Source organism: Netta rufina (assembly GCF_964035555.1).
Source record: "Netta rufina genome assembly, chromosome: 1".
Taxonomy (NCBI): Eukaryota; Metazoa; Chordata; class Aves; order Anseriformes; family Anatidae; genus Netta; species Netta rufina.
Window position 1 is genome coordinate 103,433,261 of NC_140123.1, and position 26,651 is coordinate 103,459,911.

Genomic DNA, 26,651 nt, shown 5'->3' on the forward strand with positions numbered 1-26,651 from the left:
GCCGGGGCAGGAGCAGCCGGGGCGGAGCGGTGGCGGCGGCAGGAGTAAAGCAGGGAAGGAGGGAAGGGTGCGAGCAGGCAGGCGGTGGCCGCGCTGCTGCTCCTGCTGCTGCTGCCCCCGCCGCGGCGGCGGCGGCAGGCGCTGAGGTGAGGCGAGGTGCGCTGCGCGCGCGCGGAGCGGCCGTTGGGTGCCCGTTGGGCTGGGGGCGGGGGGGGGGCGCGAGGGCAGCACCACTTCAGTGCCGGGGGGAGGTGGGGGGGGTGAGGCTGAGGCGCGCTGGCCGCGCTGCGCCCGGGCAGCCGCAACCCCCCTCGGTCCCCCCCCGCCGCCCCGCGCGGTCTGGGTGCCCGGCAGGGGAGGGGGGGGGGGGGGGGAGCGGCAGCGGGCCGTAAACAAGGAGCCGCAGCGCCCGCCCGGAGCCTCTGCGTTGTCGCTGAGATTAAAGGGAGTTCAGAGCGGTGTTGTGGGGGTAGAGGTAGCGCTCTGCGTGCGGCTCCGTCACGCCGTGACTTCTGACAGACGCGTTGATCTGAGGCGCTTTCGGGAAGGTGTGTGGGAAAACGTGCTTAGCTGTAGTAATGACGAGTTGCCGTCTGGAGAGAAATGCCGTAAGTTAGTTACACAGCTCCACAAATCCTTTACAGCCCTATAAACTGAGGGAGCAAACAAATGGGAATCTCCTTACCAAGCAGGAGTGAGTAAAGCTGTTAAGCTACGATGTCGTATTTTGTGGGTCGAGTTTCCCCTTTAAAGGTGACTTGCATGGCATGATTCCTCCTGCGTGTCCTGACACCTGTGAGTAAGCGGCGTGCACATTTCCAGGTGGTGAGGCCCGAAGGTGGCAGATGTGGAGAGAGAAACACTTGCTGAAAGCAGAGTATCCATGCTGCATGCCTTTCATAAGGATCATTCTGAGATGATTCCGCTAAATCCCTTAGTATTTGGGCTTCTTTTGGTGTACTTCTAGACTATATCTTAATACAGAAGGAATCTACAAGACATTTAGATGTTGAGCTTAGTGATATGGTTTAGTGGAGGACTGCTAGTGTTAGGTCAGAGGTTGGACTCGGTGATCCTGGAGGTCTCTTCCAACCTAGATGATTTTGTGATTCTGTACAAATCCACTTTTGTAGGCTGGATCTGTTTTGTGAGGTGAATGGAGGCACAGTAGGTGAGATGTTTGGGAATTCTGCTTCACTGGCACGTGAAGTAACCAAAATGGATGTTTTAACTTGTATCTGCTGAGTTATTGTCTTATACTCAAAAACATCCAAGACCTTAGTTTAATAGGATCTTAGTACCTTAAGGGTATTTAAGCAATAGCAATTTGATGTTAATGTTAGAATTGTCTGGTATTAGAAGCCATGCTCTTCACCTGATCATTTTGATCAGGTAGCACTACCATTGGACATAGAAAAAAGGTACTGTTGGGGGTAGAATAGAGACATTTTTGTACTTGAGTAGTAATTTGAGTCCCAAATAACTGCCCAGTGGTTTTGGCCCAAGTATTTTTGCCCTGATACTTCTTCCACTCTTCCCCCACCTGATCAGGTGAGAAAAGGTGTTCAGATAAATTTCTCATGTTTCCATTCAGCCGTCAACCCAGCTTTCTCCCTGCTCTGGGCAGACTGGTGTGAAGGGAGGGATTGGTAGGCCAGTTGAAGGACTTGTCTCTGAGTGCTGGTGTTTTAATTGCCCCTTTGTGTTTTGCCACTGCAAGTTTCAAGAGGGAGGTTTTAGGGGCTGAAAAAAACTTGGGGGTATTTATAGCATAAGTCCTGTTTGTATGCAGCCCATAGTTAAACAGTGGTAACATGTTGGTTAATGCAAATGTGAGTAGGAACAAAACCGTAAGTGAGCAAAAAATAACTGCTGAAGCAGCCATGAAGTTGTGTGAATTCAGCCAAGTATGCCCAAACTGGGGATAATTTGTGAGGACTTCCTGCAGCTTTCCCTGTCTTCGTTTCAGAAGTTAACAGTGGGGTGGTGTTGGGAGGGGGTGCTCACTGTGCTGAAACAAATCATAGGCTGTGTTGCAAAAGTAACTTCATCTCCAGCAGCATGCTATATTTTTCAGTTAAGGACCTTTTTGTGGTGGAGAGAGGTTTTGTTCTTTGGTAATGTGAAGGGAAGTCAGTGTTCTTTAGTGTTTTGTGTAAATGTGAGGTAGCAGGTCAGAGTAAAGCTCAACTGACCTGTCGGCTACTGAAACTTTACAAAGAAGAGGGAAGTGTGTTATGGAAAATTGGCTTTAGAAGCATTAGTGAAACACAAATTCAGTTTAACCATTAGATGTATGCTGAAGAGTGGAAGACCCTAGCATAGGGTCTGCTAAAATGCCTTTAGATTGACTGCGTCTTAAACAACATCCAAGTAGTCTTCAGGATCGTGTTGAGATAGTGTTTGTGAGTGACTTAATTTTAACTGTCAAGATAACATTTGGATTCTAGTCTTGGCCCATTAGCTAATACTTTCATAAGGAATTAAATAGTACTTGCTATTCCCATTACCGTTTGAAGTCAGGTACATTCTGTCTTCTAAACAGAAATATATAAATATTGCGAATTCTGATCAAACTTCCATATGCTTTTCTGTTTCCATAGAAGTGTGTCCAAAATTCTTCCTGATTCATGCCTAAAATCTTCTTAAAATTCTGTTTGTTTCATGTGCTGTGAAGAAAGGTTGTGGAAGCAAATCAGAAGAGCTAAAAAGCTAACACCACAAACAGTGTTACTTTCAAAAAAGAAATAGTTACTTTGAATTGCCAATATATTGGCTTCTCAGTTCTTTCTGGGTTGTTTCATACATTAGAACTAATGATGGTTAATTGACTATTTGTTGTAAATATTTTGACATTCATACTTATGAATGGATTCTGACTGTTGTTTATACATAATTCATGTGGTTTAACTGTGGCAAGGAGTAGAATATGTAGATATAAACGCAAAGGTATTTGTCCTTTAAGGCAAGAGTTGACAGTAAGTACTTGTTGAGCAAGCTTTGTTATTCATTTTACCTTTCATTCTAAATGAATATTTTCAGTCAGGGCATAGCCACCTTCCCAGAGTAACTGTTGAATACCAGCAGAGAAGACGGGTTGTAAATGGTGGGATTTTGCTGCAAAAGAGTCTGAAATCCCTGCAGTCCTGTTTGTTTCTAGCACTGGAACAAATCAAATCCCACAAAGTGATTTTTTAATTTTTTTTAATGCCTCATACAAAATTTTAGTGGTGTAAGTTAATATTAAACTGCAAATCAAAACACTTTCTGGCTTTGATATGGACTGCTTTATGTCACCTTCTCAGGGAAAGTGTTCAAACCTTTACTCTGGTGAAAGTTCTCTGTTCATACAATATCCTAGTCTTCTTTTTTTTTTTTCTTTAAAATCCAATCCTATGCAGTGTAATGTCTACTAGGATTCTCAATTCTCTTTCATTTTTTCCTCTCTGAGTTCTCATACAGATGGCAGATATTTTAAAAAAGTGAATCTCTAGGCTTAAAACCTGGAAAACAAATGGTGACTGTGAGACTTGTCAGTGGCCTGACTTTCCATGAGTCTTTAGTTCTCACTTGTGACTTGACAAGAGTCCAAATGCTGTGGTAAGAATTACGCAGAAATGCAGCCTAATCATTTTTAAAAGCTCATTTTGTAATTAAGCTGTGAACAATACCATCCAGGTGTTTAGACTAATAAAGAATAGCTTAGAGTTTTAATTATGAATGTGCTAATCATCTGAAGAGGAGACCTACTTTCTTTGTAGGAGAAAGCATTGTTTTTATGAACAATGCCAATTGCTGTAATCAAAAGGTTTTTTTGAATCACTTTGTTCTTTTTAAAGTATTGTCTGGCTGATGATGGAGAAGCAGTAAACATGAACACTAAAATGCTTGTTCACCCCTTGTCAGCATAACGTGAATCAGCAGCTATTAACCGCTGTAGGCACTCATCTGTAACATAACTTCATTTCCTTAAAAGGCGAGGAAGTTGGGGGCAAGGACAGCTACAAAGCCTTAGAAAAAAGCATTTACCATGCATTTCAAATAAGCAGTCTCTTACCCAAGCAATCTCGTTTTAGCAGTAGTAAACAATAGTTGTCCCTTTGTGCTTTACATTTGTGGATGAGAGTTTTATTTTTGTAGAATGAAATAAATGTGTCTAAGGGAACTGAGAGGGAGATAAGTGACATGCTTAAAGTTACTTGATACATCAGCATCAGAGGCAGGAATAGCACTCGGGTTTTGCTTTTCAAGTTATTTTCTTGTCTATAATACCTTTTTCCAATTGCTCAGGTACTTAAGGGGTTCTAAGAGTACAGATAAGTTATGAGCATTGTCATTGCTGAGCAGATGTTTACTGGCTGCTGCATGAGAAATTAATCTTGCCAGTTTGGTTTGATGATGATCACAGCAGAAAGTGCATTTGGATGTCCAAGTTAGGTGGTGGATTCAGGAGAGGTGACCTGCCTGAGCTTTGGAGCTGCTGAGGATGAACTGCACTCACTGCTTCCTTGTATTTCAGGAGCTCTACCTGTGTAATACTGGAAATTACTGTGATTACTACTGGAGATTGATATGCAGCATGCCTTAGGAGGATGGCTGTTCACTAAGTAAAGAATAAGGAACAGGTTTTTGTTTACTTTTTCAGTAAATTGAGTAACTCTTGGGTTGGATAATTTACAGGAAATGTATTGTAGCAGAAGGTCTGGGGGGGCGGAAAAACAAAACAAAACCCTGTGGTTGTTGACAGATTGGTGGTAGAGCAACATAACCGAGTCTAGGAATAGAAGATTAGCTCCTTTCAGGAATTTCTGAGATGGAGTTATTGACTGATGGAAAATAAGATGCTGTTGCTCTTGAGAAGAAAGCATCAACTTGATAGGTTGTAACTTGTATGGCTTTTTTTTTTCCTTGGCTCTTGCTAGTACCGTTACTATCTTTGTAGAGCCTAAGACCTACGAACCACATGTCAGTTTGAGCTGGTTTATTACCCCTCTTGCTATTGAGTGTATTACAGTTGATGGTAGCAAAGTACAGTCCTATGTTTTATTTGACAGCCTTTCACAGGTGATCATTAAGCTAGGATGCTCACTAGATTTGAAATGCAGGTGCCTGTGGATTCCCATTATCTTGCTGAGAATTAGATACTGGAGTTTCTTTTCTGGGTCTTTAGATTTGCCCCACAGAGTTTAGATTGTCAGTTTGGCAAATCAGCCGCCTCTGTCCTGAAAGTGGAAGCCTCCTGGGTAGGAAAAGCTAGACCATTATTGGTTTCCATGGATTTGCATGCTCTGATTTAGTATTTTTAAGGACACTTGAAACACTCAACTCAGAATGTCCAAAAAGTATTTTAGTAAACATGTACACAAATCATAGGTGTATCCTTCTGTCATTTCTGCTTTTACTTGCATTAATTTCCATTCTCAAATATCTACCTCAGTTCTAAGTGCCATTTTAGTATGTTTTGGCTGTTTTCCCTGTAGGAGTCTGAGAGCCTATGGAGCTGACTTCTATGACTCATTCATTTTTTCTGGTTGTGAGTTTTCTTCTAATGCTGCCAGAGGATCTTTCCAGCTTCAGCTGGTCTCACATGCAAAAACATTTGCTTTAGCTGTAAAGTATGCCCCTTTGTATGCTGAGATCTCTCACCTTTTTCTTTTTAGTGTTTATGGTGGTTGAAAGCAAACTGAAGGGTGCTGAATTTATTCATCAGTGTGAGAGCTGTCATGCTGTTGTTTTAAGTTACTTAGTAGTGAAGTTCTTGGCAGCTGTTGTAGGCAGGCGGGGACATTTCCAGCTGTTGTTTTTGTCTTCTCTGGTTAGAAAGAATGATGGAAGTATACAGTAAACAACTATAAGCATACAGAACCGGTGTTATTTGATTGTTTTTGAGTCAATAAAAAGCTTTGTGGTAAGCTATATGACTTTGGGGGGATTTTCTGACATAGATGCAAAATGCAGGCTATTCTGTTTAAAGCTTTAGAGTACGAAGTAGTTCTTAAATAGTATGTTTCATTTATTTTGTCAGTTCAGTTGATTTTCATGATCCTGTATGTTTGGCATTCATTATAAATAAAATATCTTGGACAGAGCATGGAAGTTCTAGAAGTTCTCAGTAGAAAGGATGGATTATTTTTTTGGTAGTTCAGCAAGCATCTGGATGAGCATTGAGGCTATGACTTGAGGTAATTGCTGCTGATGTTAAAACTCGCAATGAGCTGATGGGTGACATTTTATTCTTTTAAGGTTTCATATGCTTTCTTAACATCCACATCTTAGTGCTGTTGCTTTCAGTTAGAAATAGCACTTTCCCTTTGGAATAGGATTTCTGTTTATCTTTGTGCAACTGTAAAGGGCTTGATCATTGGGGAATATCGTCAAGCTTGGGCTGAACTATGTGAGAAAAGCGGGTGCTCCTTTTGAGTGTACATAAACTGTGTTTTTGCTACCCTTTGTGTAGTGGGAAAGTTTCTCCTTAGCATTAAGTACTTCAGCTTCATTGACAACTTGATGCTTCAGAGCTTCTTTCACCTCTGGCATAAGGCTCTTCTGCCAACCACAGGATGTTCATTTGCATGTGGGCTTCTACCTTTTGTAGTGGTGCTGCTGAGCGTGAAAGTTACAGTTAATTTACCTTGGGCCAGATTCCTGCATGTGGAGGAGAATTGTATCATGTGCGCTGTTACAAGGTTTTATCTGGGTAATATGTTTCCACTCTTACCCTATGTATTCCAAGATAATATTATCTATTATGTTCCTTCTGTAACTTAGTAACTGCAGTTCCTTATAGCTTGACATTGACTCGACCAGGGTGATCATCATCTTTGGAACATACGCAACTCAAGTCAAGTGGGGACAACTTAAGGTTTTCCTGAAGATCAACTCTGAAGTGACTCTTCACTTCCCTCCCTACCAGTACCTGCTCTAGAGGATTACTTAACCTGGTTTATTCTGCCATCAACAAGGAGTTAAGAAGTAACTTTTACCAATTGTAATCTATCAGATGAGCATACCTGAAGTCTGGTTTAACTTTACTTAAAATACCTTACACTTTCTATACTATGCAATTACCTCCATGTTAGTAATATAAATTAATGAATAACTTCAATCATGAGGAAAATGGGTCCCGGTGAGATCTCTTGTTCCGGATAAATCTGGACAGGCATCTTGCTCTAATCTCTAGACTGTATTCAAAGAAATTTTTCTTTACTTAACATTGTTGACAGTGCTAATTCCCATTAATATAACAAGTATTTTGTATGTCCTTTTGTATTTCATATGTCCTTTGAAAATAAATGCATATATATTAAGTCAATTAAAGCAGAGATGTGTAAATCTCCTGAAGACAGTAATTTTACAGGTACCTATTATTCATTATTTTTTCTGTTGAGCCCTATCGTGGAAGGGATGAAAGAAATCAGTATAACTTCGCTATGAAGCAGAATAGGGTTTTATAGCCAGTATTTAAGAGAATAATTTTGCCCTTAAGCAGAATGTTCTTGATCACAGTGGCTGCCTGATAAAGAATGGCAGCTTTACAGTCACATGCTTCACTGTGTTTTCAAAGTAGAGCTCGATTCATTCAGCTGCAAGTGTTTCTCCAGGTAACTCTTATACTAGCACTCATGTTAGTTTCTTTCCTCTCCCCTCAAGCCTCTGAGGTTTTTAGGTGCCCAGAATTTCATGAGAGGAATTTAAGGAATGCCTTTGTACTGACAGTACTAATTTTTCTTCCACTGACAGAGGATTCGTACTTAGTGACATATTGTTTCTTCTTTAATCCTTTCAACCTGTAGTATAAGGAAAAAATTTTTTTTAAGATCTCTTTGGATTCCCCTTATTTTTGATGGTGACTGCTCTATCAAATACCTTAAGCAGTGTTCTTACCTGTTTCTGTTTCTTAGCTTCTTTTGCATACAGCAAAATGTTTGTTAGGTTATACTGACTGAGTGAACAGGGGTTTTAGATACAGCCATAGGCTGACTTGTAGTATTTCTACAAGCTATCTGTGCCTGCCTCTAGTTTTCTTTCCTTAAGTGTTCACTTGAAAATAAAGATAGCATGGTAAAATAGGAGATTGATAACTTTCAAGGAAGTAGTTTATCACTGTTTTGAGTGTCCTGTTTCCTTTTTTTTTTTTTTTTTTAATTATTTGCATCTGAATTGTAGGGGTGGGGGGGGGAGAGGGGAATCCAACAGGTGTTTGTTGAAGAGATGCAAGCTCCACACCTGTGCTGGGGCAGGGAAGGGCTGTGAAGGTCTGTGCCAGGGGAACAGTTGCAGATTGAGCTTGCAAATTACACACCTCCTTAAAGTGCTATCTAATTGCCTTCTCTGCTTCAAACCTCTTACTTACCCCCTTTGGCCATCCGTAAGTAGTATTAATGAAAATAATTTGTGGGTGCTCCAGAAGAATAGTTAGAGTAGGAAGAACCCAAAACAATTTAAAAAAGATTTTTTTTCCAATTGGAGACAAGAATACCGAGTTTCTGCTAGCATTGTGTTTGTGGATGTGTATATAATGACACTTTTATGGCCAACAGTATTCTGAACATAGAGTGGAAAATCTAGTTGGCTGTCATGACGTGCTATAATGAATGTGTGGCCTTGCCTTTATTACACAACTGGAAAACAGAATTAAGACACAGATTTGACCTTTGTTAGTACTTCTCTTAAGTATGACAGATTTCATACAGTGCTTACATTTTTCCTTTCCTGTTTTGATACTTTGTTTTCATGAGCATTGTCAGTCTTCTGGTTGTTTTCCTTTTGATTTCTCTTTGCAATATATGAAGGTTATTAGATTTTTACAAAGAAGACATTTAGTGCTTTGGGATTTGTTTTTTGCTTTTTAAAGGTTCTCTTAAATTTTGAAATGCTTAATGAAATGCCACATCTTGTATTTTGGATATTTCATACTTGTCTCCTGTTTAAAAAAAGTGGGGGCTTGAGGCTTAATCCTTCTTGGAATCTTCACATTAGAAAGTAAAATATTCTATTACCTGAAAAATACTAAATCAGGTTATACTCAAATAAAATGCTTTCACCCTTGAAGAAACAGAACGTGGTGTTCCCATGTAGAAACTTTCTTTTTTTTTTTTTTTTTTTTTTGGCAGCAACAACATTGGAAATTCATTATCAGTGCTTTAAGTAGGCTGCACGGGGTTTTGAAAGCACATTGTATGCCGTGTAAAGATGAAATGGAACAGGTTCAGCTGTCTTCCATGCATATATATGCTACTGTTCTAAACCTTCCATGCTATGAAAGTGCAATGAACTTCAGATTTTCACAAAACAAAATTTTGTATTTTTAAGCAAATACCCTACAATGGACTTACTTTCTTGGTCAAGTCACGACCCATAGTTTTGTTAGTGAAGTTGAGTGTGCAGTATTTCATTAGGGAGTGGAAGGTGTGAATCATGTTGACACTCTGCTTTACTGGAGTCTGGATGTTTCAAAGATCACTAAAAATGCCTGTATCCTGTGAAAATAACAGGAGTTGTGAGTAACTAGAAGTATAGCTTAGCAGGGTAGCTGTTGTTATTTTGCCCTCTTCTCTCCCTGACTTGTGAAAGCTTCCCATATCTGAAAACTGAGGATTCATATTGGCTACAATTTGATTGTTGTTGGGAGCTGGCACATCATAACAAACTCCATTGAGCAATACAATGGTTGGGTAGTTTTGTGTCAGTTGCTGTCTGCAGTTACAGTAACCCTTGTGTAGAGCAGTCCAGAGTAATGGAAGTGCTTAGTTTGTTAATGTATCGCTATTCTTAGTGACACACTTTCCTTGTAGATCACTAGCTAGTTCCAAATCCAACTTCTTAGCTCCTCGATCAAGCTTTAGGTGTGAAGATGCTTTCTATTATGCCTTTTTTTTTTTTTTCTCTCTTCTTGAAATAAGGCTCAATCCAAAGAAAGTAGGAAGTTAGAAATGCAGTGTAAAGATTGGCCTTGGAAACGGTGTTAAACTTTGCACTCTGTAGGAGGGCTGACTTTTCCTAGCTCTTTATTTCTCAAACACCAGGAGTTCAGGAATAGCTTCAGGACACTTAAGAGTTTATTTCTGAGACCTCGATGTTATATCATGTAGTGTTATTATCCAATGAATACTGTTATTTCAAAACTTTGTTCTATCACACCATTGCCAGGTGATCTGAATCAGTGTTCCATTAAGAAAGAAAACTCTTGACAAGCATGATCCAAATAGCAATGAGCAGAAGGGCAGGAGGAAGGCTGCATTGGAGAATTACTGAAAGTGAAAAATAAGAGAACTAATGTGCTTAAAAAGTGAAGTATTTGCTAGAGAGAAGGTAAAAGCTTTTTTTTCTTTACTGCAAAAACAGGAAGAATTGTTAGAAGATTTGTTTTATCTTCTTTAAAAAAGTAGTTTACTCTGTACAGGATGAATCAATAAACAAATAGTTTAGTAGCATCTTGGTGGATTTTGGCTTAACAGATTTGGGTTATATTTCTCTTTACATTTCCATAGTGTTGGAGTTACTAGCTCCGTAACTAAAAATTAATGCTTAAGTAATTTCTAGGCGTTACAGTAAAGTTATTAATGACTTGCTGAGGAAAAACTGGAAAAACTGAGGAAAAACTCTATATCACTGAAGTCAAGGGAAAATGTGTTTTTTGGTCTGTTCAACTATTAAACCAATACTGAAGATGTACATACCAAGGTTTGGATATGTTAAATGCTCATAATCATGTATTTGTGATATCATGAATGAAATATTAGGTGTTAAACTTATTCTTAGAATTAGAACAGGTGATGCATGTTTAACGGTTTCCTTTTTATGTTCTAGTATCATCAGTATGTTCCTGCTGGATATGATTTTTATGTACACTACTTCTTTTTCTTTCTCCAGATTGGAAGAATAGAAGCATGCTTTCCACTGAGACTTACACCAACACTTGTGATACAGAATGTCTCTAAGTGAGAAGAATAGTGTGGTTTTTGCATATGAGTCTTCAGTACATAGTACCAATGTACTTCTCAGTCTTGATGATCAGAGAAAGCAAGATATTCTTTGTGATGTTACTATTTTAGTGGAAGACCAACGCTTTCGGGCTCACAAAGCTGTGCTAGCAGCTTGCAGTAGTTACTTCCTTTCAAGAATTGTGGGCCAGTTGGATGCTGATCTTATCATCACTTTACCAGAGGAGGTGAGTGTCACTTGCTTCTGTATTTTACCTGTCTGTTCTTCTGATCCATTTTGTTCAAATCTGTTTTACAGTAGGCTGGTGCTAAACTGAGATTAGAAATTAAGGGAAGAGAACTGAAGAGGAAGGAATTTTGGAGTTATAAAGCTGCCATTGATTTGAGGTAAAGGCTAGGCAGATCAGAGGGTATATCACAGACTGACAATAAGTAAGTACTGTGCTGGGGAACATGTAGAGTAGAGCTGTTCAATTAAGTGTATATTACTTTTAAAATGGTGTACCAGATTCAAAGCATATGAGCTTGTCAAAAACAGCTGTTTAACATAGACCTCAATTGTTGAAGAAGCACTGCAGAAGTAGTCATCCTATACAACAAGGGAATACTTCTGGAGTAGTAAACAACAAATGAATGGTATTACTATTTCAAGCTTTACACCAGCGTCATCGAGGTTTTGTTTAAGAAGGTTTGAATAATACAACCATGCTTATATTCCTTGCTTGCAGCTTACCATTGTTGTTTTCCTTCTGTTCAATTCCCCATCTTTTTTTTTTGCATGCATAATTAGCAGCTCGATCTTTTTTTCTACTGTATTTTTATACTTTTAAGACTGAGAAAATGTATTGCAACTACTTGCTTTCTCTTTCCAGTTGAAATCCACACTCTTAAATCAGATTGAATTCAAAGGCATGCAGTGGAAATGAGCTAGAACCTGTCATCCATAGGCAAGAAAATTGATTATTAGATACCTGAAGCATCCAAGACATTTAAAGTTTTCAGTTGGTATTTAGTTAAAAGCATTCAAGACACTTAAAGATTTCAGATGCCATTTACTTAATAGCATTCAAGGCACTTAAAGATTTCAGATGGTATTTATTTAAGAGGCATGAGGCAAACAAATGATTGGATTTTATATTAACCACTGTGCTTGTAAATGAAAAGTCAAGAGCCTCCAAGTGCTCTGTGCCAAGAAGCAGCAGTAAGCTTAAGAGTTAGTTGGTGCGTGATCAATGGTTTTCTGGGAGGTGGCTTTTGATAATCAGCCTGGTGAGGGGGATAGAAATAACATGCCAGTTGTCGGCAAGTCAACTGAAGTCATTAAAGCAGGAGGCAAGGTGCATGCCAATGAATATTTGTAGTGACGCAACACTAGTGACTTGTTCACATAAGAGTGAATTGAGTGCTAAACGTAATGCATCAATATATGCACAGTAAGCCTGTATCTCATTAAAATAATCCTTTCACTATAAGATTCTGTATCCAGAATCTTCCTGATCTGATAACAAAGGAAAACCAAAAGGGGTCAGATGGTCTCTTTAAAGAGTTTCCATGATCTTTACTATTCTCTGATCAATGACTTTGTTACAAATCTATACCATATCATAATATCACTAAATTACTTTTACTCAACTTCTTTACTATGTCTGTGTGTTCTTTTTTCCCCTTTTTATTCTTGATAGCTTACTATGTTGGTAGCCTGAATATCTTCCCTATTAAAAGAAAAGTAATGAAAAGAGCTGATAAGGGAGTTAGGGTGATGGGGACACAGTGATCATTTGGAATAAAAGAGAAGAATTAGTGACATGACAAACTTTTGAAATGGTGAAAAATAGGATATTAGAAGAATAAGAAATGTACATCAAAGTTGGAGAGGGGGAACAGTCTGTTGTAAAGCGCTGGTGTTCCCATGGACCTGTGAACTCAACTTGAGTTAAAAGAGAACCAGAGTTTGTAAACAAAATGAAAGAATTTAATAATCCTGATACCATGAGTGAGATGAGTCCTCATAAGTCTACAGTTTAAGAGCATCGTTTAGCATTACTGATGTAAGAAGCAAAAATACCAGTGATTAAGAGATAAGATTCACTTAGATCTCATCATCTACTTGATAAGTTGCTGAATCTGAAAATGTTTTTGAGCTTGTCTTCTGGGAACTGCTGAATACTTTGAAATGAGTCAGTTTATGAAGCTGCATATATGAGAGAGACAAATACTAATCATGTGGTTTGGTTAAAAAATTCTTAACCCTTTTAATCATCCAAAGTATTTGAAATTTAAAATGAAAGACACCAGTCCACAATCTGAAATGCCAATATATTTTTGGCTTTAGATTTGTTCATATACATTATATTGTCAAAACAAACTACTGTCATGTTGCTGTCTGTTCTTTCTGCTGTTGTTTTCCTACCAATGTTTTTACTAAGAATTCAAATTTGAGCCAAAAATGCAAATGAAATTTAATGGCTTCTGCAAGACCTGATTTTTAGGATCAGTCAGTCCAAGAGTCATTCTAGTCTATTTTGTTCGAGGATAGACATCTAGATATGTCTAAGAGAAAGTATAAGGGGTATAGTGTTTTTTTCTCTTATATTTATTGCTAAAAAATGAAATCTGCCTTATGTAGGAAAAACAGTTCTGAAATATTGTACTTGTTTTGTTTGGTTATGTGCATAAGTGCAATTTGTTTGTAAACCTACTACAATGATTTGTTGGCTGTACTAGGTTTGAATAATTCTTGAAAACATATGGATGAACTGTCTTTTCCCTGCCCATATTGTTAGGGATGAATTAATGTGATGGCGTAATCAGTATTCTTGTCTCCAGAGAATACTTGAAACACTATTTTAAGAATTCTTTACAACAAGGTCACAAGATTTTATTTCAGAATGTTCTTTTGCTGAACTGTCTCTGTGCAGATCCACATGAAAGGCAGCTGAAGGGTATTTGTTTTTTTTTTCTTTAAAAAGGAACTCAACTGATTCCTAAATCAAATTGTATTGTATAGTAAACTGTCTTGCTGGCAGAAGAATTCAGTATAGTTCATGCATTAATATGGCACTTTATTCAGCATAAAGCCCTGTTCTTTTTAAAATTAAGCCCACGCTCTGGTACCTTTCTTGAGTTTGAGTAGTAATAATGAACATATTGCTTCATCTTCTCTTTGCAGAGAGGCTAGTTGAGGTATCACGTAACTTGTAATATGATGGTCTGTTTACACTTTCCTGCATGATTCCTTAGTAACTTTTTCTTGTGTAGAACTTGTGATGATACAGTTTTGCTCATCTTTGAGTTCCCTTTTAGGTACCTGTTCTGCAGTAGAAACTGAGGTGATAATGATGGAACTGTTCCAGTAAACCTATGTACTCCAAAGAGGCTTTAAACTGAGAATAACTGCTGTTGTGTAGGGTTTTAGGTACCATTCTTTACATCCACGGGAAGAAGAAAGGAATAGAGTGGATACAGTAACAAATCAGTGGTCAAATTCCATTATTTCAAAAACTTTGATATCAGCGATGCATTAAGCTGAGCCAATAGCAGTAATTGGTCTTCAAATAAATGATTAATGCCAGCAGCATCTTGATCTTATTGTAGGGTAATTCATGCGTAACTTCAGTTTGAAAGATATTTTTGTAAAATTGGAGTTCAGTTACTGGTTTTCAGCGTACAGCAATATTTTTCACTGTTTAAAAGATTTATCACAGCAGAGAAGAAAATTGCCATAAAATATACAGGATAAAAATGTATCAGAAGGTTTGTTTTACAATGAGTGTGGCCAGATTTCCTCTGTGGAACAACCCTGTTGCTTTTCTCTTGTTCTCTATCTTGATGACATGGTTTACACACTGGTAAATGTGAGTTCTGCGTGTTTAAACCCATTTACAACACTGGTGCTGCAACTGGAAACTTGGCAACTGAACTGCCCAGTGTACTGGAATTGGAAATACAGAGCCTTGTTCTCTTTCATACTATATGTCCTGGTCGAGAGGAAGCGAGTGAGAGTTGGTCATGGTTTCATCGTGAAGGAAGTTGGCCTTACTAATATATTTTATTTTTTTTTTAAATAGGTAACACTTAAAGGATTTAGTCCCTTGCTTCAGTTTGCATACACAGCTAAACTTATTTTAAATAAAGACAATGTGTCTGAAGTTTGCAAGTGTGCTGAATTCTTGGGTGTACACAACATTGAAGAGTCCTGCTTCCAGTTTCTCAAATTCAAATTTTTGGACTGTAAATCGGATCAGCAGGAATGTTCTAGGAAGAAATGTTGTACGCAACATTGTAAGAAAGCAAACCCTAAAATTGGCAATGTGGATGATGGAGACCTAGAAATAGATGATGAAGCAGAAGAACTTATAGAAAAAGAATATATTCAAACATCTCACACAAAGCTCTGTAAAGATGAAGAAAATCCTAAAACATCACCTGCTCTCCAAGATAATACCAATCAAATGGGTGATCCATCACATTTAGAAAAGGGTAACATCTCCAGCTCATCTTCCCAATGTCCAAAGTATAGGAAATTCCAGAAAGCTTTTGGAAATGACAAGGTTCATACTACAGAGTCCAATTCCAGTATTAAAGACACTCAGGTGCCATCGATTGCAACTTTTCTCGAGAAGGAAATATCTGATAATGATGGCACACGAAAAGCTCAGGAGTGTGTACCTATGCAGCTGGTCTCAAAATGTGAAGAGACTCAGGTAAAAATGGAAGAAGGGGAGGAAGATGCTGAGGAAAAGGAAGAGTTGAAGAGGGATTCTGTGACTCAGAGCGTGTCATGTCCTGTGGAGAAAATCGATGTTGCTGCTTTCCCTCAAAACACTGCTGCACCTCATGGACTTAATTCTGTGTCTTTTTTGCATACATGTGAGCAATATGGTAACTTGAATTTCAGTGGTGTACAAAACAACACGGTCTTAGCTGAAAAAACTGCAACAAGTACTGGAGTTGGGAATGACAAAACTGAAGGTCAAGATGATGCACCTTTGAAGGTTGATTTGTGCACTAGAGAAGCCATTAACATTACGTCAGCTGGTGATCGAAGCAGTGTGGAGAGAGAGATAGCAGAACATCTAGCAAAAGGGTTCTGGAGTGATATTTACAGTACAGAGCCCTGCCAAATCCATTTACAGTCTGCAGTTCTGAAAGAATGCTCAGAGCCTGTATATTCGGGGAAGAAATCAGAGTGTCCATGGCTGGGTATCAGGATCAGTGAAAGCCCTGAACCTTGCTCTCAACGAACTTTTACAACATTGAATTCTGTCAACTGCCCCTTCATAAGTAACCTTAGTACCGAAGGATGCTCCAACAGCTCTGAAATAAGCAGTGGAGATTATGTTCAGGGACAACAGCAAGAACAGTGTCCCTATAACTATGTGATAAGTTTAGGAGAGGATTCGGAAACTGACACCGAGGGAGACAGTGAATCCTGTTCAGCAAGAGAACAAGAATGTGAGGTAAGAACATCCTTGTGTATTCTTCGCTTCCAAGTCTTTTAAGTCCCTATTCAGAAGCCCGAGTCCTGTTATTTTGTTGTGGTTGCTTGTTCTAAAAACTTGGGAAATTAAACTTAAAATTACCATTTGAAGATCTATGTGGGAAATCACTGTTGATTCAGGGAGACTTAAGAGTTTTGTTGGGTATTGAAGTGCCAGATGCTTAGGTATTCGATCTCTTCAGATATTTCTGTGGAACAACTTGATCAAAAGGTGTTAGGAGTATTTTAAACCACAGCATACGGATTCTTTTTTTTTTTTTTCCTACTTCAGTTAAACATAACTAAATTTCATGGTCTGTTTTCTAGAAGCTTAAAACACTCCTGTTTTTGTTTTGAGGTGAGAAGGCAAAACGAAAATTGAATTTCCAAGTTGCCTACAGTAGCTGTGTATTTAAGACTACTTTAATAGCATCACCTTCTCCAGAACTTTGGCTATACTTGTTCACTTGAAATGCAGAAACTATTTGACGCTGCTTTCCTACATGTCACTGCTTTAGTAGCATTGTAGACAGATGCTGTAAGTAGTCAAATCTCAAAAAGATTTACTGTGTAAATAGAATGACTTCTGTCACAGTTCCTAGAATTGTAGAATTGCAATGCAACTCTGTGTATGGTGGGACCTTACTGAGACTTAAAATAAGTGAAAGCTGCCATTTCTGTAGAAGGTTGTCAGGCCATAAAGGGCCAGATTTGGCTTAAAAACATTCCTCATCTTTATATTAAAAAGAAGAAAATGGCATCATAGCTTAAGGTAATACTTTGCCCGTTTGTTTGTCTATTAACCAGTGATAGCCAAACACAAGAAGGGTGGTAGTTTTTTTTATTTGCTTTTTAAACAAATTCCAGAACTTTAACCACTGCAAGGTAACATTTTACTGTTTAATGTACTCAAATAGAGGGATTAAAATAGTGTCTTTAGTTGGGTGCTTAATAAAACCTGACACTTCTTTTGTAAAGATGGCTTTCGGTATTTATGAGGACTGTATGATCTGCATGTTTCTGATACCTGCTTCCATAGCCCAGGTGTACATACTACCTACATAGACTGACTTAGTAGCAACAGCCTGATTCTTCTCCAGCATTAAGAATTATAAAACAAATACTAACTGCCAGTAACTTCTCTACTTTAAGTGCCTGTTTCATACTAACTTTTCCTACAGTGAAGTATAAAAATAGATACAGAACACACTCTTAGTAGCAGGTTAGAGGAAACTTCAGACTGCATAACAATTCTTGACACCTATTTTATGCACCACCTAACCATAACTTAGTTTTACAATGTATCACCTAAGTGATTTGCTGTACACAGGGATCAATTTTTGGTTTTACTCTCAACGTTCTTTTGAAGATCTAGTGTAAATGTGCTCAGTTATTTCTCCCATTCTTGAGCTCATCCCTTTGAAACCCCTGGATTTTATCCACCTCATCTGATGGCTATATTACTTTGCTCTTGCTTCTGAGATTAAGGAAGGAAGATAAGTGTTGTGATAATGCTTATAATTATAAGACTTGAATTGACCTGTTGGAGTATGTGGAAACCAGTTTCACCTTTGACTTACAACTGTATCTTACATTCTAGGTAAAACTGCCATTTAATGCACAAAGGATTATCTCACTTTCCAGAAATGACTTCCAGTCATTTCTGAAAATGCATAAATTAACTCCTGAACAGTTGGACTGTATTCATGATATCCGAAGGCGAAGTAAAAATAGAATCGCAGCACAGCGATGTCGTAAGAGGAAACTTGACTGCATACAGAATCTTGAATCTGAAATCGAAAAACTGGTATGTATAAATATTCATTACTAATATTGATCTGAGTCTTTCTTTAAATGTCATCTTTGGATATGTGCCAGCAGCTTGAGGTGGCTTATTTTATCCACTTAAGACAAAATAAAGCTCAGAGAACTTTCAGTCTTAAAACAGATGACTTCTTAATAACAGTTTTAAATTTTTCTTTGCCTACTCTAAAATGCATGCTTTTCCTCTGTTTTTCTGTGGTAAAATTTTATCACAGCATAATCCTTTGTGAAGGCTGTTTCAGAACTGCCATCAGTATTGAGCTTAATTACACAGAATGATTCCCACACTGTCATCTCATCCTGCTCAGTGTTCTACCTCTCTGTACTTTCTTGCTTTGTGCTTTTTTTTCTTCAACTCGTTATATGGCTCATGGTCAAGTTTACTGTTACAGTATTGTTGGTAATGTCCTTGTAACATACCAGCACAGGCTGGGAAACCATTTCTTGAGTCTTGAATCTTAAAAGTGAGACATGTGCAGAAAGGCAGAAGACAGAGCAGAATGCAGGAAGCTGCTTGCAGTTCTATCAGTTTTATCAAGATTGTAGCTGAGGAATTAATGCATCCAAATTTCTCTACAGGCATCTGTTTACATATTTGCTACTCCTTTAAAGTGACAAATGTGTAGCTTCAGACAGCTGTGTGTGATCTGAAGTTCTTCTGGCAGGAAAGTTGTTGTGAATGGCTTTTTTCTACTGTTTGTTTCTGACCCTCTCATCTCAGTTTTGTTGTTGATTACACGAGATGAACTAAAAAGTTAGGTTTACTGTACTTTTAATTTGTGTCTGGTGATTAAGATTTTGTGCTCCATGTAGGTGAATGTAGTATCTGCATCAGGAGCATATGTAGTCACGTAAGCATGTTTTTTTCCTTCTGACCTTGAAGTGAAAAAGAAAATAAAACTAGAGCAAAGGACCACAGGCTAGAAACTTAGAAACTTATTTTCTAGAAATGCTTTGTCTTTCACAATTTTTTTTTTTCTGCAGCAAATGCGAGACTTTGAGGGAAGGCTGAGAGTGCCATACAACCCTGATGAGTTGACAGAGCAAGTCCATTCAGTGTGCTGAATGAAGATATTCAAGTAGGGAGGGAAATCAGGTGGTTGTGCTAATAAAAACAAATTATATTACTCAGGCTAAGCAAGGAGCTGTTTCTGACATTTCAGAACTTTGTTTCTGTCGTCTTATGCGATTTCTGTTTGTTTTGTAACTTCGTCAACATTGTGCAACAGTTTGGGGAGAAAAATTTAAAGACATGATTCATCTGCAAGATTAGACCTGTAGTTGACTAAACGATAATTATAGTGTAATATCCTTTTTTTCTGTGGACCTACATTAGAACAGAATGAACGTCTGCTGTTTGACAGATTGCTGTGCGAGCGCTAGACAATGAGCATTGAGAATTGTGAGGTGAGGCCTGAGTTCTGAATTGTGCTCTAGGCACAAATGTTTCCTGTCACTTTTTTTTTTCCCCGAGTGGGTAAGTTTCTTTAGAACTTGTTGAGAAGATGATGTTTGGAGCTGTTGAGAGTGTTAGGGTAGCTGATGTTGTGCTCTGTCAAACTTGTGGAAGTTGTGCACAAATACAGAAACTGAGAGACTTGTCTAGGCATAAGTTTTGGGTGGCTGGAAGAAGAGACATCTGAAAAGTGTTGTGTGGTACACACCCAGCTTGCTTTGTGCATGGGGACTCCTGCCTCCTTTCTGCTTTTCCAGGCCAATCTTGGGTCTCAGAAGCTGCTCTTCCCATGGTATTCTCTGTGATGTGGCTCTGAGAGAGGATAATGAGGTATAGCTATACTTGGAAAACTTTGGACAGGTAGATAATACTGTGTGCTGTTAGGAAATATTATTTGGCAAAACTACCCATACTGGTTTCCAGTATATGCAGCATGTTGTCTTGTATGAATGTCTGAGTTGTTGCTTATCAGGTTTTTGTTTTTCTCAGATTAAAACATAATATTTGTGGTGTATTCTTGAGAAACCCCTTTATCTGGGGCAGACATTAACCCCTTGCATTAGTAGAGGCTGGAGACTGGCTGGGGAGTAGCTTTGCTGAAAGGGCCCTGGGGGAGTGTTCTGGGCATGAGCATGAGTCAACAGCTGAGCATGAGTCAACAGCTTGTCCAGGCTGAAAAAAGGCTGTCAGCATCCTGGGTTGTATTAACAGGAGCACAGCCAGTGGTTTGAGGGCAGTGATTGCGCTCCTATACTTAACACTCATAAGACTGAATCCAGAATACGGTGCCCAGTTTCGCCACCGCCCTCCCTGTGCTAGAAGGACCTCGACAAATGAATAAGGTTAGGAGTGGGGTCCCCAGGGCATTCAAGGCTGAAGTACTCATGTGAGGAGAGGCAGATGAAATGGGGCTGCTTCTGCTCGGGGAGAGATGGTTGTGGGGAGAGCTAATAGCCACCTGCCCACATCTGGGGGGAAGTCATCAAGATGATGTAGCTGTTGGGAATGGGAGTACTCCTGCCTCCTAGCAGGTAGTGTTATTTACAGCACAGGAGCTGGAGACACTGTCATAAAGAGAAATAGGTTTCAACTGGATATATGGAAACCCATTTACCAATGGGGATGGGCAGGCAATGGAGGAGGTTACCCATAGAGGTTGTGTGGGCTCTGTCGTAGGAGGTTTTCATGACTTTTCATGACACCACTGGACAAACCCCTGAGCAGACTGATCTTACTCAGAGGTGACTTTGTGCTCAGTGGGAGGCTGGACTACAGACCTCCCGAGGTACCTTCCCATCCAAGTGATTCTGCGAATCTGAAAGTCTTATGTTAAGCTCCACTTACATGCAAACAAAAGTAGTACTGTGTTGAATCGAACTGCTCTCTGAGAGAACTGGATTTAGTCATTTCTCTTGACCAGCTCTGTACAGAAGACCATCTTTGACCCTGGGTCTGGCAGGGGTGGAGTTAAATTCCCCACAGCAGCCCATGGAGTGTTGTGTTCCGCAGCTGCAGCTAAAACAGCCCTGATATCGCACCAGTGTTTGGTCTATTGCTGAGCAGGCTTGGCACAGCATCAAAACTCTCCTCCCTTTTTTCTTTTTCCTTTAAATGATCCTTATCTCAACCTGCAAGCCTTTGTTTGCAGTCATATTTTCTCCTCCCCATACCTCTTCCTTTGACGACGTCAGTTGGTCATTGGTGTGAAACCATGACAGATCCTCCTCGTATAGTCCATGCAATCTTTGCTGATTGACCTTTGAGGTGAGCCTTTGTGTTCCTGTTTTTCACTCCTGTTCTGTATGTGCGAATACACATGGGCCTCTCAGGGAAAGGTTGGCTTCATAGAAGCAGTTCTTTCAGAACACCTGTATGCATATCCACCTACCTTGTACTTTCTGACACCAGTTTTAGACTGTGGGAACTTGTGAGGGGGGGCAGAGTAAAGGACAGCTGGCCTCAAGAAACACTACTTCCTTGGAGATCCCATGGCTCAGGAGGAGGATGTGTCACTGTGTGACAGGCCATAGCTGTGATCTGAAATGCAACTGGGATCTTGTTATATATACTATAGCAAGGAGAAATGCATGACCTAAATAGGTTCTTCACCAGCAGTGAGTTCTTAATTTGATGATTATTCTGACTTCCTAGTTAGCATTACTTTGCAGTACTAATATAATGCAGCTAAAATTGAAATGCATTAACTTTTTAACAACTTAAGTTCTCCACCCATATCTTACACTGGGAAAAAATTATTTCTCAGTGTTGAAGTTTGTGTTAAGCAACAGTTCAGATTATTTCATCAGTCCATGCTGCACAGCTGAGTGACTCTGCATACCCAAAATGTACACTTCAGATTAGGAGATCTGGCAAAGCTGCACTCTTTCTAATCACTTTCAGCAAAAGAGGCTGGCAAAAACTGCTTCCCTTGCAAAGTGCTGCTTAACACTAGTGAATTCTTTCAAAACGAAATTGTGGAGGTTGCAGTATGAGTTTCTCCTGCAAGAAGGAATGTGAGAAGAAATAAGAGTAATATTTCTAAGAATGAATTGATGTAACCCATAGTGATTTATTTCTCAAAAGCTATTTAAAACTTCGTGCAGAAACTGAAATGTGTGTCTTCAAAACTCTGCCTTTTTAAATTAACTATAGAACTAAAAATGTTTCTTCTTTCAGCTACTTCATTTGGGTCTTATTTCCTGTCCTTTGTTTCCTCATTTTCTTTTCCTCTAGACATTGCTTGTTTACATCATTAGGCTAGCCCCTTAGTTTTCCATGTCCTTGTGTCTTCAACCAGTTGTACCAGAAGTCTCAGGAAAGATTATGGTGTTGAAGTAAAATAAATATTCCTATTCTACTTCAGAAACAATTCTGAAGTCCATTGTTTGTTCTGTGGTGGGCTTAGTACTTCCTGAGTATTGAATTTATTTTCATCTAACAGAGTAGTATCAATACTGAAAATGTGATGTCTGTTTTTTTTACGCTTAAATTTTCAATGTAAAATATCCATGGAAACTGTTCTGCTTAATGTTTGTTTGACCTAACAGGGCTGGTAACAGTGTAGATATGTTATCCTGTAGAACTAGTGTTTTGGGAATATTTACAGTAAGTGGAACTAGGTTTCATTTAATTAGTAAGCGTTATTCTTTTAGCTGTCAGCATTAGTTTTGAAGAACTTTGTTTTGAAAAGACACTTCAAATAGCTGAGTTAACGCTTCAAGATGGGTAGGATTGTTCTTTTAGTAGGCATTTGGTTCTGTTATTGTTGATCTTACAGTCTGCTGAAACAGCAGGAATTTGGCAATGTTATTTACAGATTTGTTTTATTTTTTGTGTGTTAAAATGTATGCTAAAAAGCTATTTCTTCTTTGCAGCAAAATGAGAAAGAAAACTTGTTGAAGGAGAGAAATCACATTCTGTCAACTCTGGGTGAGACAAAGCAGAATTTGACTGGACTTTGCCAGCAGGTGTGTAAGGAAGCAGCCTTGAGTCATGAGCAAATACAAATACTTGCGAAATATTCTTCCTCAGATTGTCCGCTTTCATTTTTATTCCCGGAGAGAGAACGAACAGCGCCATCTGATAGCGAGCTTGCAATACCAATGGGTCTAGAACTAGCAGATGGCCTTTCAGGTGTTACGTCTACAAACGAGCAGAGTTCCTGTTATCAGTGTGTGAAAGGTGTGTGTGATGCACCATATGATCAAGTACAAGAACTGCATCCAGCTTCTGTAAGAACACTGGAGAAAACTTCACTCGTGGAACAGAGTGGACAGAGTGGTGCTATCACAGACTTCTGTCAGCAAATGACTGACAAATGCACTACAGATGAGTAAATCTATTCTCTTCCTATTGCCAGCCTCTCAACGTTGTGATTTAAAGCAAGATTGAGCATTATCCTAAAGTAATTTACAAAGGGAAAGTAAAGAGGAAGCTTTCTTTTAAAACTACGTTGGCAATTATATACATGGTCATTATATTACTTGGCAAGCCTTGGGTTTGCTCTGTGTAGTTCTAGAGTGTAATTTGTACGTGTCAGCCTTGGAGCTTTTTCTGTGTGGTGATGGCAAGGAATGTTCCAGTAAGTTGTTTGAAAGTATAAACTTTGTGCACAGATGTTCGTTTGTGAGGAAGCTTTCATTCAGGTATCAAGTAGCCTTCACTCTGGTTTATGCCACAGTTTATGCCTAATGCCACTCTGCATCTCAAGATTCCTAACGTGTTTATGCACAATGACTTCTGTACATGGAGTACTTATCTGTTTAAGATGTCTTTTTTTCTTCTGGCAGACAAACTTTAAGAAGCGTGTATAGCTTTATAAATGTTTATTTTGTAGATGGGTTAGGATAACATGACATTATGAGGAGATTCTGCCAAATACTGTCTGGAACAGCTAACTGCTTCCTGCTGTTCATATCCCTGTACCAGAGCCACCTTTTATTGAATATTTGCCTTTGTCTTAGCTTTCCCATGTGTAGTTAAGATGGGAACAGCGGAGGTGCTGCAGCATACTGCTCTTCCTCTGTTTATTTTTTGTGAGAGAAATAATGTATTGGAAGGGCAGAAGCTTGAAACTGGTAGAGTTCCTTGCTTATACAGTGTGCATTGGATCCTCTGGAATCTGAATCCCAGGTGCTTGTTAAAATTCATTGATGTACAGTAATTTACTATCCTAGCACCTTTTGAGCTTGCTGCTGTTAGTAATGAGATGGAATTGAAGTTGTGGAAGTTTAAGGACAAGTGGCTTTGTTTTTAATTATGGTATTGAGGCACCAAATTCTTCAGAACTTCAGTGCCTAATTGCATTTTAAGTAATCTCTAAGTCTATAATCTCTTAAGTCTAATTGCCCTCTGATCACTGGGACCAGTAAAGATCTATTTCAGAATTTTAATCTTCAGGATAATTTTATGGCTAAACCTGTAGTGCATTTTCAATGGCTTGTGTTATAAGTATAGATGTATAAAAAGTATAATAAGGAGAAGAGCTAGAGAGATTTCTTTTATTTACTTTATGAAGGAGAAATTCAGCCACTAAAATAAGAGAAATGGCAAGTAATCCCCCCCCTTTTTTAAGAAGACTTTTACTTGGAAGTAGATGCATATTGTATACTGATGATTGCTTTGTTATTTAGATGTTATTCTTACACCAGAACTAAGTATTGAACCTCACCACAGAAAACTTTGGTTTTGCTGGTTTACAAAACATGAAGAATCTTGTACAAGCCAGTGGAATTCTTCATTTCCTACCTCAGAGTGTATATTAGCTGTTTGTGTCTTCGTGTGCATGTACAGTAGGCGGCGACTAGAGCAAAGGACTATTGTAAATACTACTTCGTGTTTTTTTCTTTTCTTGCAGTGAGACAAAACTTGCTAAAGAAACTGTTTGGCAAGGATCTTTTTTTAATTCTCTTCCTCTTAGCAGGTAACATAGCATTAATAAATAAAGACTATTAGGCCACTTATTTAAAACAAAATTGACAGACTTCAACAGTACTTCTTGTAACCAGCACCTAATACAAGTGACTACACTACCTCACTTATGTGATTGAAAGTTAATTCAAATCTCTAGTGATATCCTTGGATTTTCATCATATATCATATTTTAAGGGGAAAAATTATGTTAATGGAATATAGCTTGTATAAATCAGTGCTTGCAGTAACTGAAGTTCAGAAATAAATACTTGCAGACAAATATTGCAGACATCATGAGAGTTCTTCTGCTTTGGAAACATTTTCAGATAATTGAAATTCTTTTAAATGACTAGGATTTATATATGTTGATCCTGTATATGTATTACTCATGAAGCTCTCCGTGTCTGTTCTCCAGCATCTGTATATTCCTGATTAATTTAATCCTGCCTCCCTCGTGTACTGCCATCATGGGCAGTATATTATCTTAAGTGTCCATTTTAATTAGTAAGCAAGCCAACAGAAGAGTAAAAATTAAAGTTCCAAACCCTCTACTGTCTATCACTTTTTAAAGTTGTTGATATTTGAAACGACATGGATAATGACATTAAAGCATTGTCCTATAATACATGTACTCTAAAATAGAATTTCTTGGGTTAAATATGTTTTGTTATAAACTGATGGAGCAAGTATATAGAGAGTGGCTGGCTGGGAACTTAAAATATATCCAGTGGCCCATACCCCGACTCACCTGGCTGTGAATGAAACAAAGTCCGTGACAACCAGGTCCAGAGGCTGGAATATCCACCAAGAAGAGTTGTGCTCCACTGCCATGGTCTGATCAGCCTTGTCTGAATTCCATCTAGCAAATGTTGCAGGGCTTCCAGTGCAGAAGTTACAGCTGTCGTTTCACGTTGGGTTCAGATAAAATTTGTGTCATGTATTTAAATCTATTACGAACTTGTTGAAGTTTGAGGGTAGGTTTTTGCCTAACCAGCTGCATCTAAATAATTTTTAAAATATTTATTTAATACAGTAGACATACAAGTTGCATGTTGACTTCTATAGGCTATATCATCAACTTGCAAAAGTTAAGAATGAATGACAATTTTATGATACCGAATTCTCAGGTAAATGTTTTGGAGTTTTTCCAGTAAAGAAATAGTCAATTTTGAAATTGTACAATACTTTGTTAAAGCATGTTTTAAAATACTTTGGACAGAATATCTAAAAGCCATAAGAGTATGGTGGCATACAGATTGTAAAATAAACAGATAATTACAACAGTTGATTTTGTATCTTTCATAATTCAATATTTTCTAAGACTACAATAAAAACCACTATCCTTTCTACAATGGCTTTTCTTTTTTTGTACAAATCTTTTGCGGTGACAATGTTTATTGGTGTATTATTAACTTCTGTAGTACTATTAAAACATTTCTGAAAGTAGTAGCAAAATAATTTATATGGTCTATAAATTCCTGAATAGTACACACAGTAGCAAACATTACTAAGTTGGAATAAATTTCCTGTAAGTTTA

The 26,651-nt window shown here is 38.5% G+C and overlaps 1 protein-coding gene across 5 annotated transcripts; it reads left to right on the forward strand.

Annotated features, from left to right (window-relative positions):
* Positions 1–26,651, forward strand: BACH1 (BTB domain and CNC homolog 1). 5 transcript variants are annotated; one of them, XM_084295210.1, is made up of 6 exons: positions 1–146; positions 10,150–10,311; positions 10,873–11,170; positions 15,011–16,402; positions 18,023–18,229; positions 23,077–26,651. In XM_084295210.1, the coding sequence occupies exons 3-6, from the start codon at positions 10,931–10,933 to the stop codon at positions 23,536–23,538; spliced, it is 2,301 nt and encodes a 766-aa protein (XP_084151336.1). In that variant the 5' UTR covers positions 1–146; positions 10,150–10,311; positions 10,873–10,930; the 3' UTR covers positions 23,539–26,651. The 5 variants fall into 5 exon arrangements, with proteins under 5 accessions (XP_084151336.1, XP_084151339.1, XP_084151338.1 ...); XM_084295213.1 differs by lacking the exon at positions 10,150–10,311 and adding an exon at positions 19,231–19,325 and having other exon boundaries at positions 23,077–23,202; XM_084295212.1 differs by lacking the exon at positions 10,150–10,311 and adding an exon at positions 19,231–19,342 and having other exon boundaries at positions 23,077–23,183.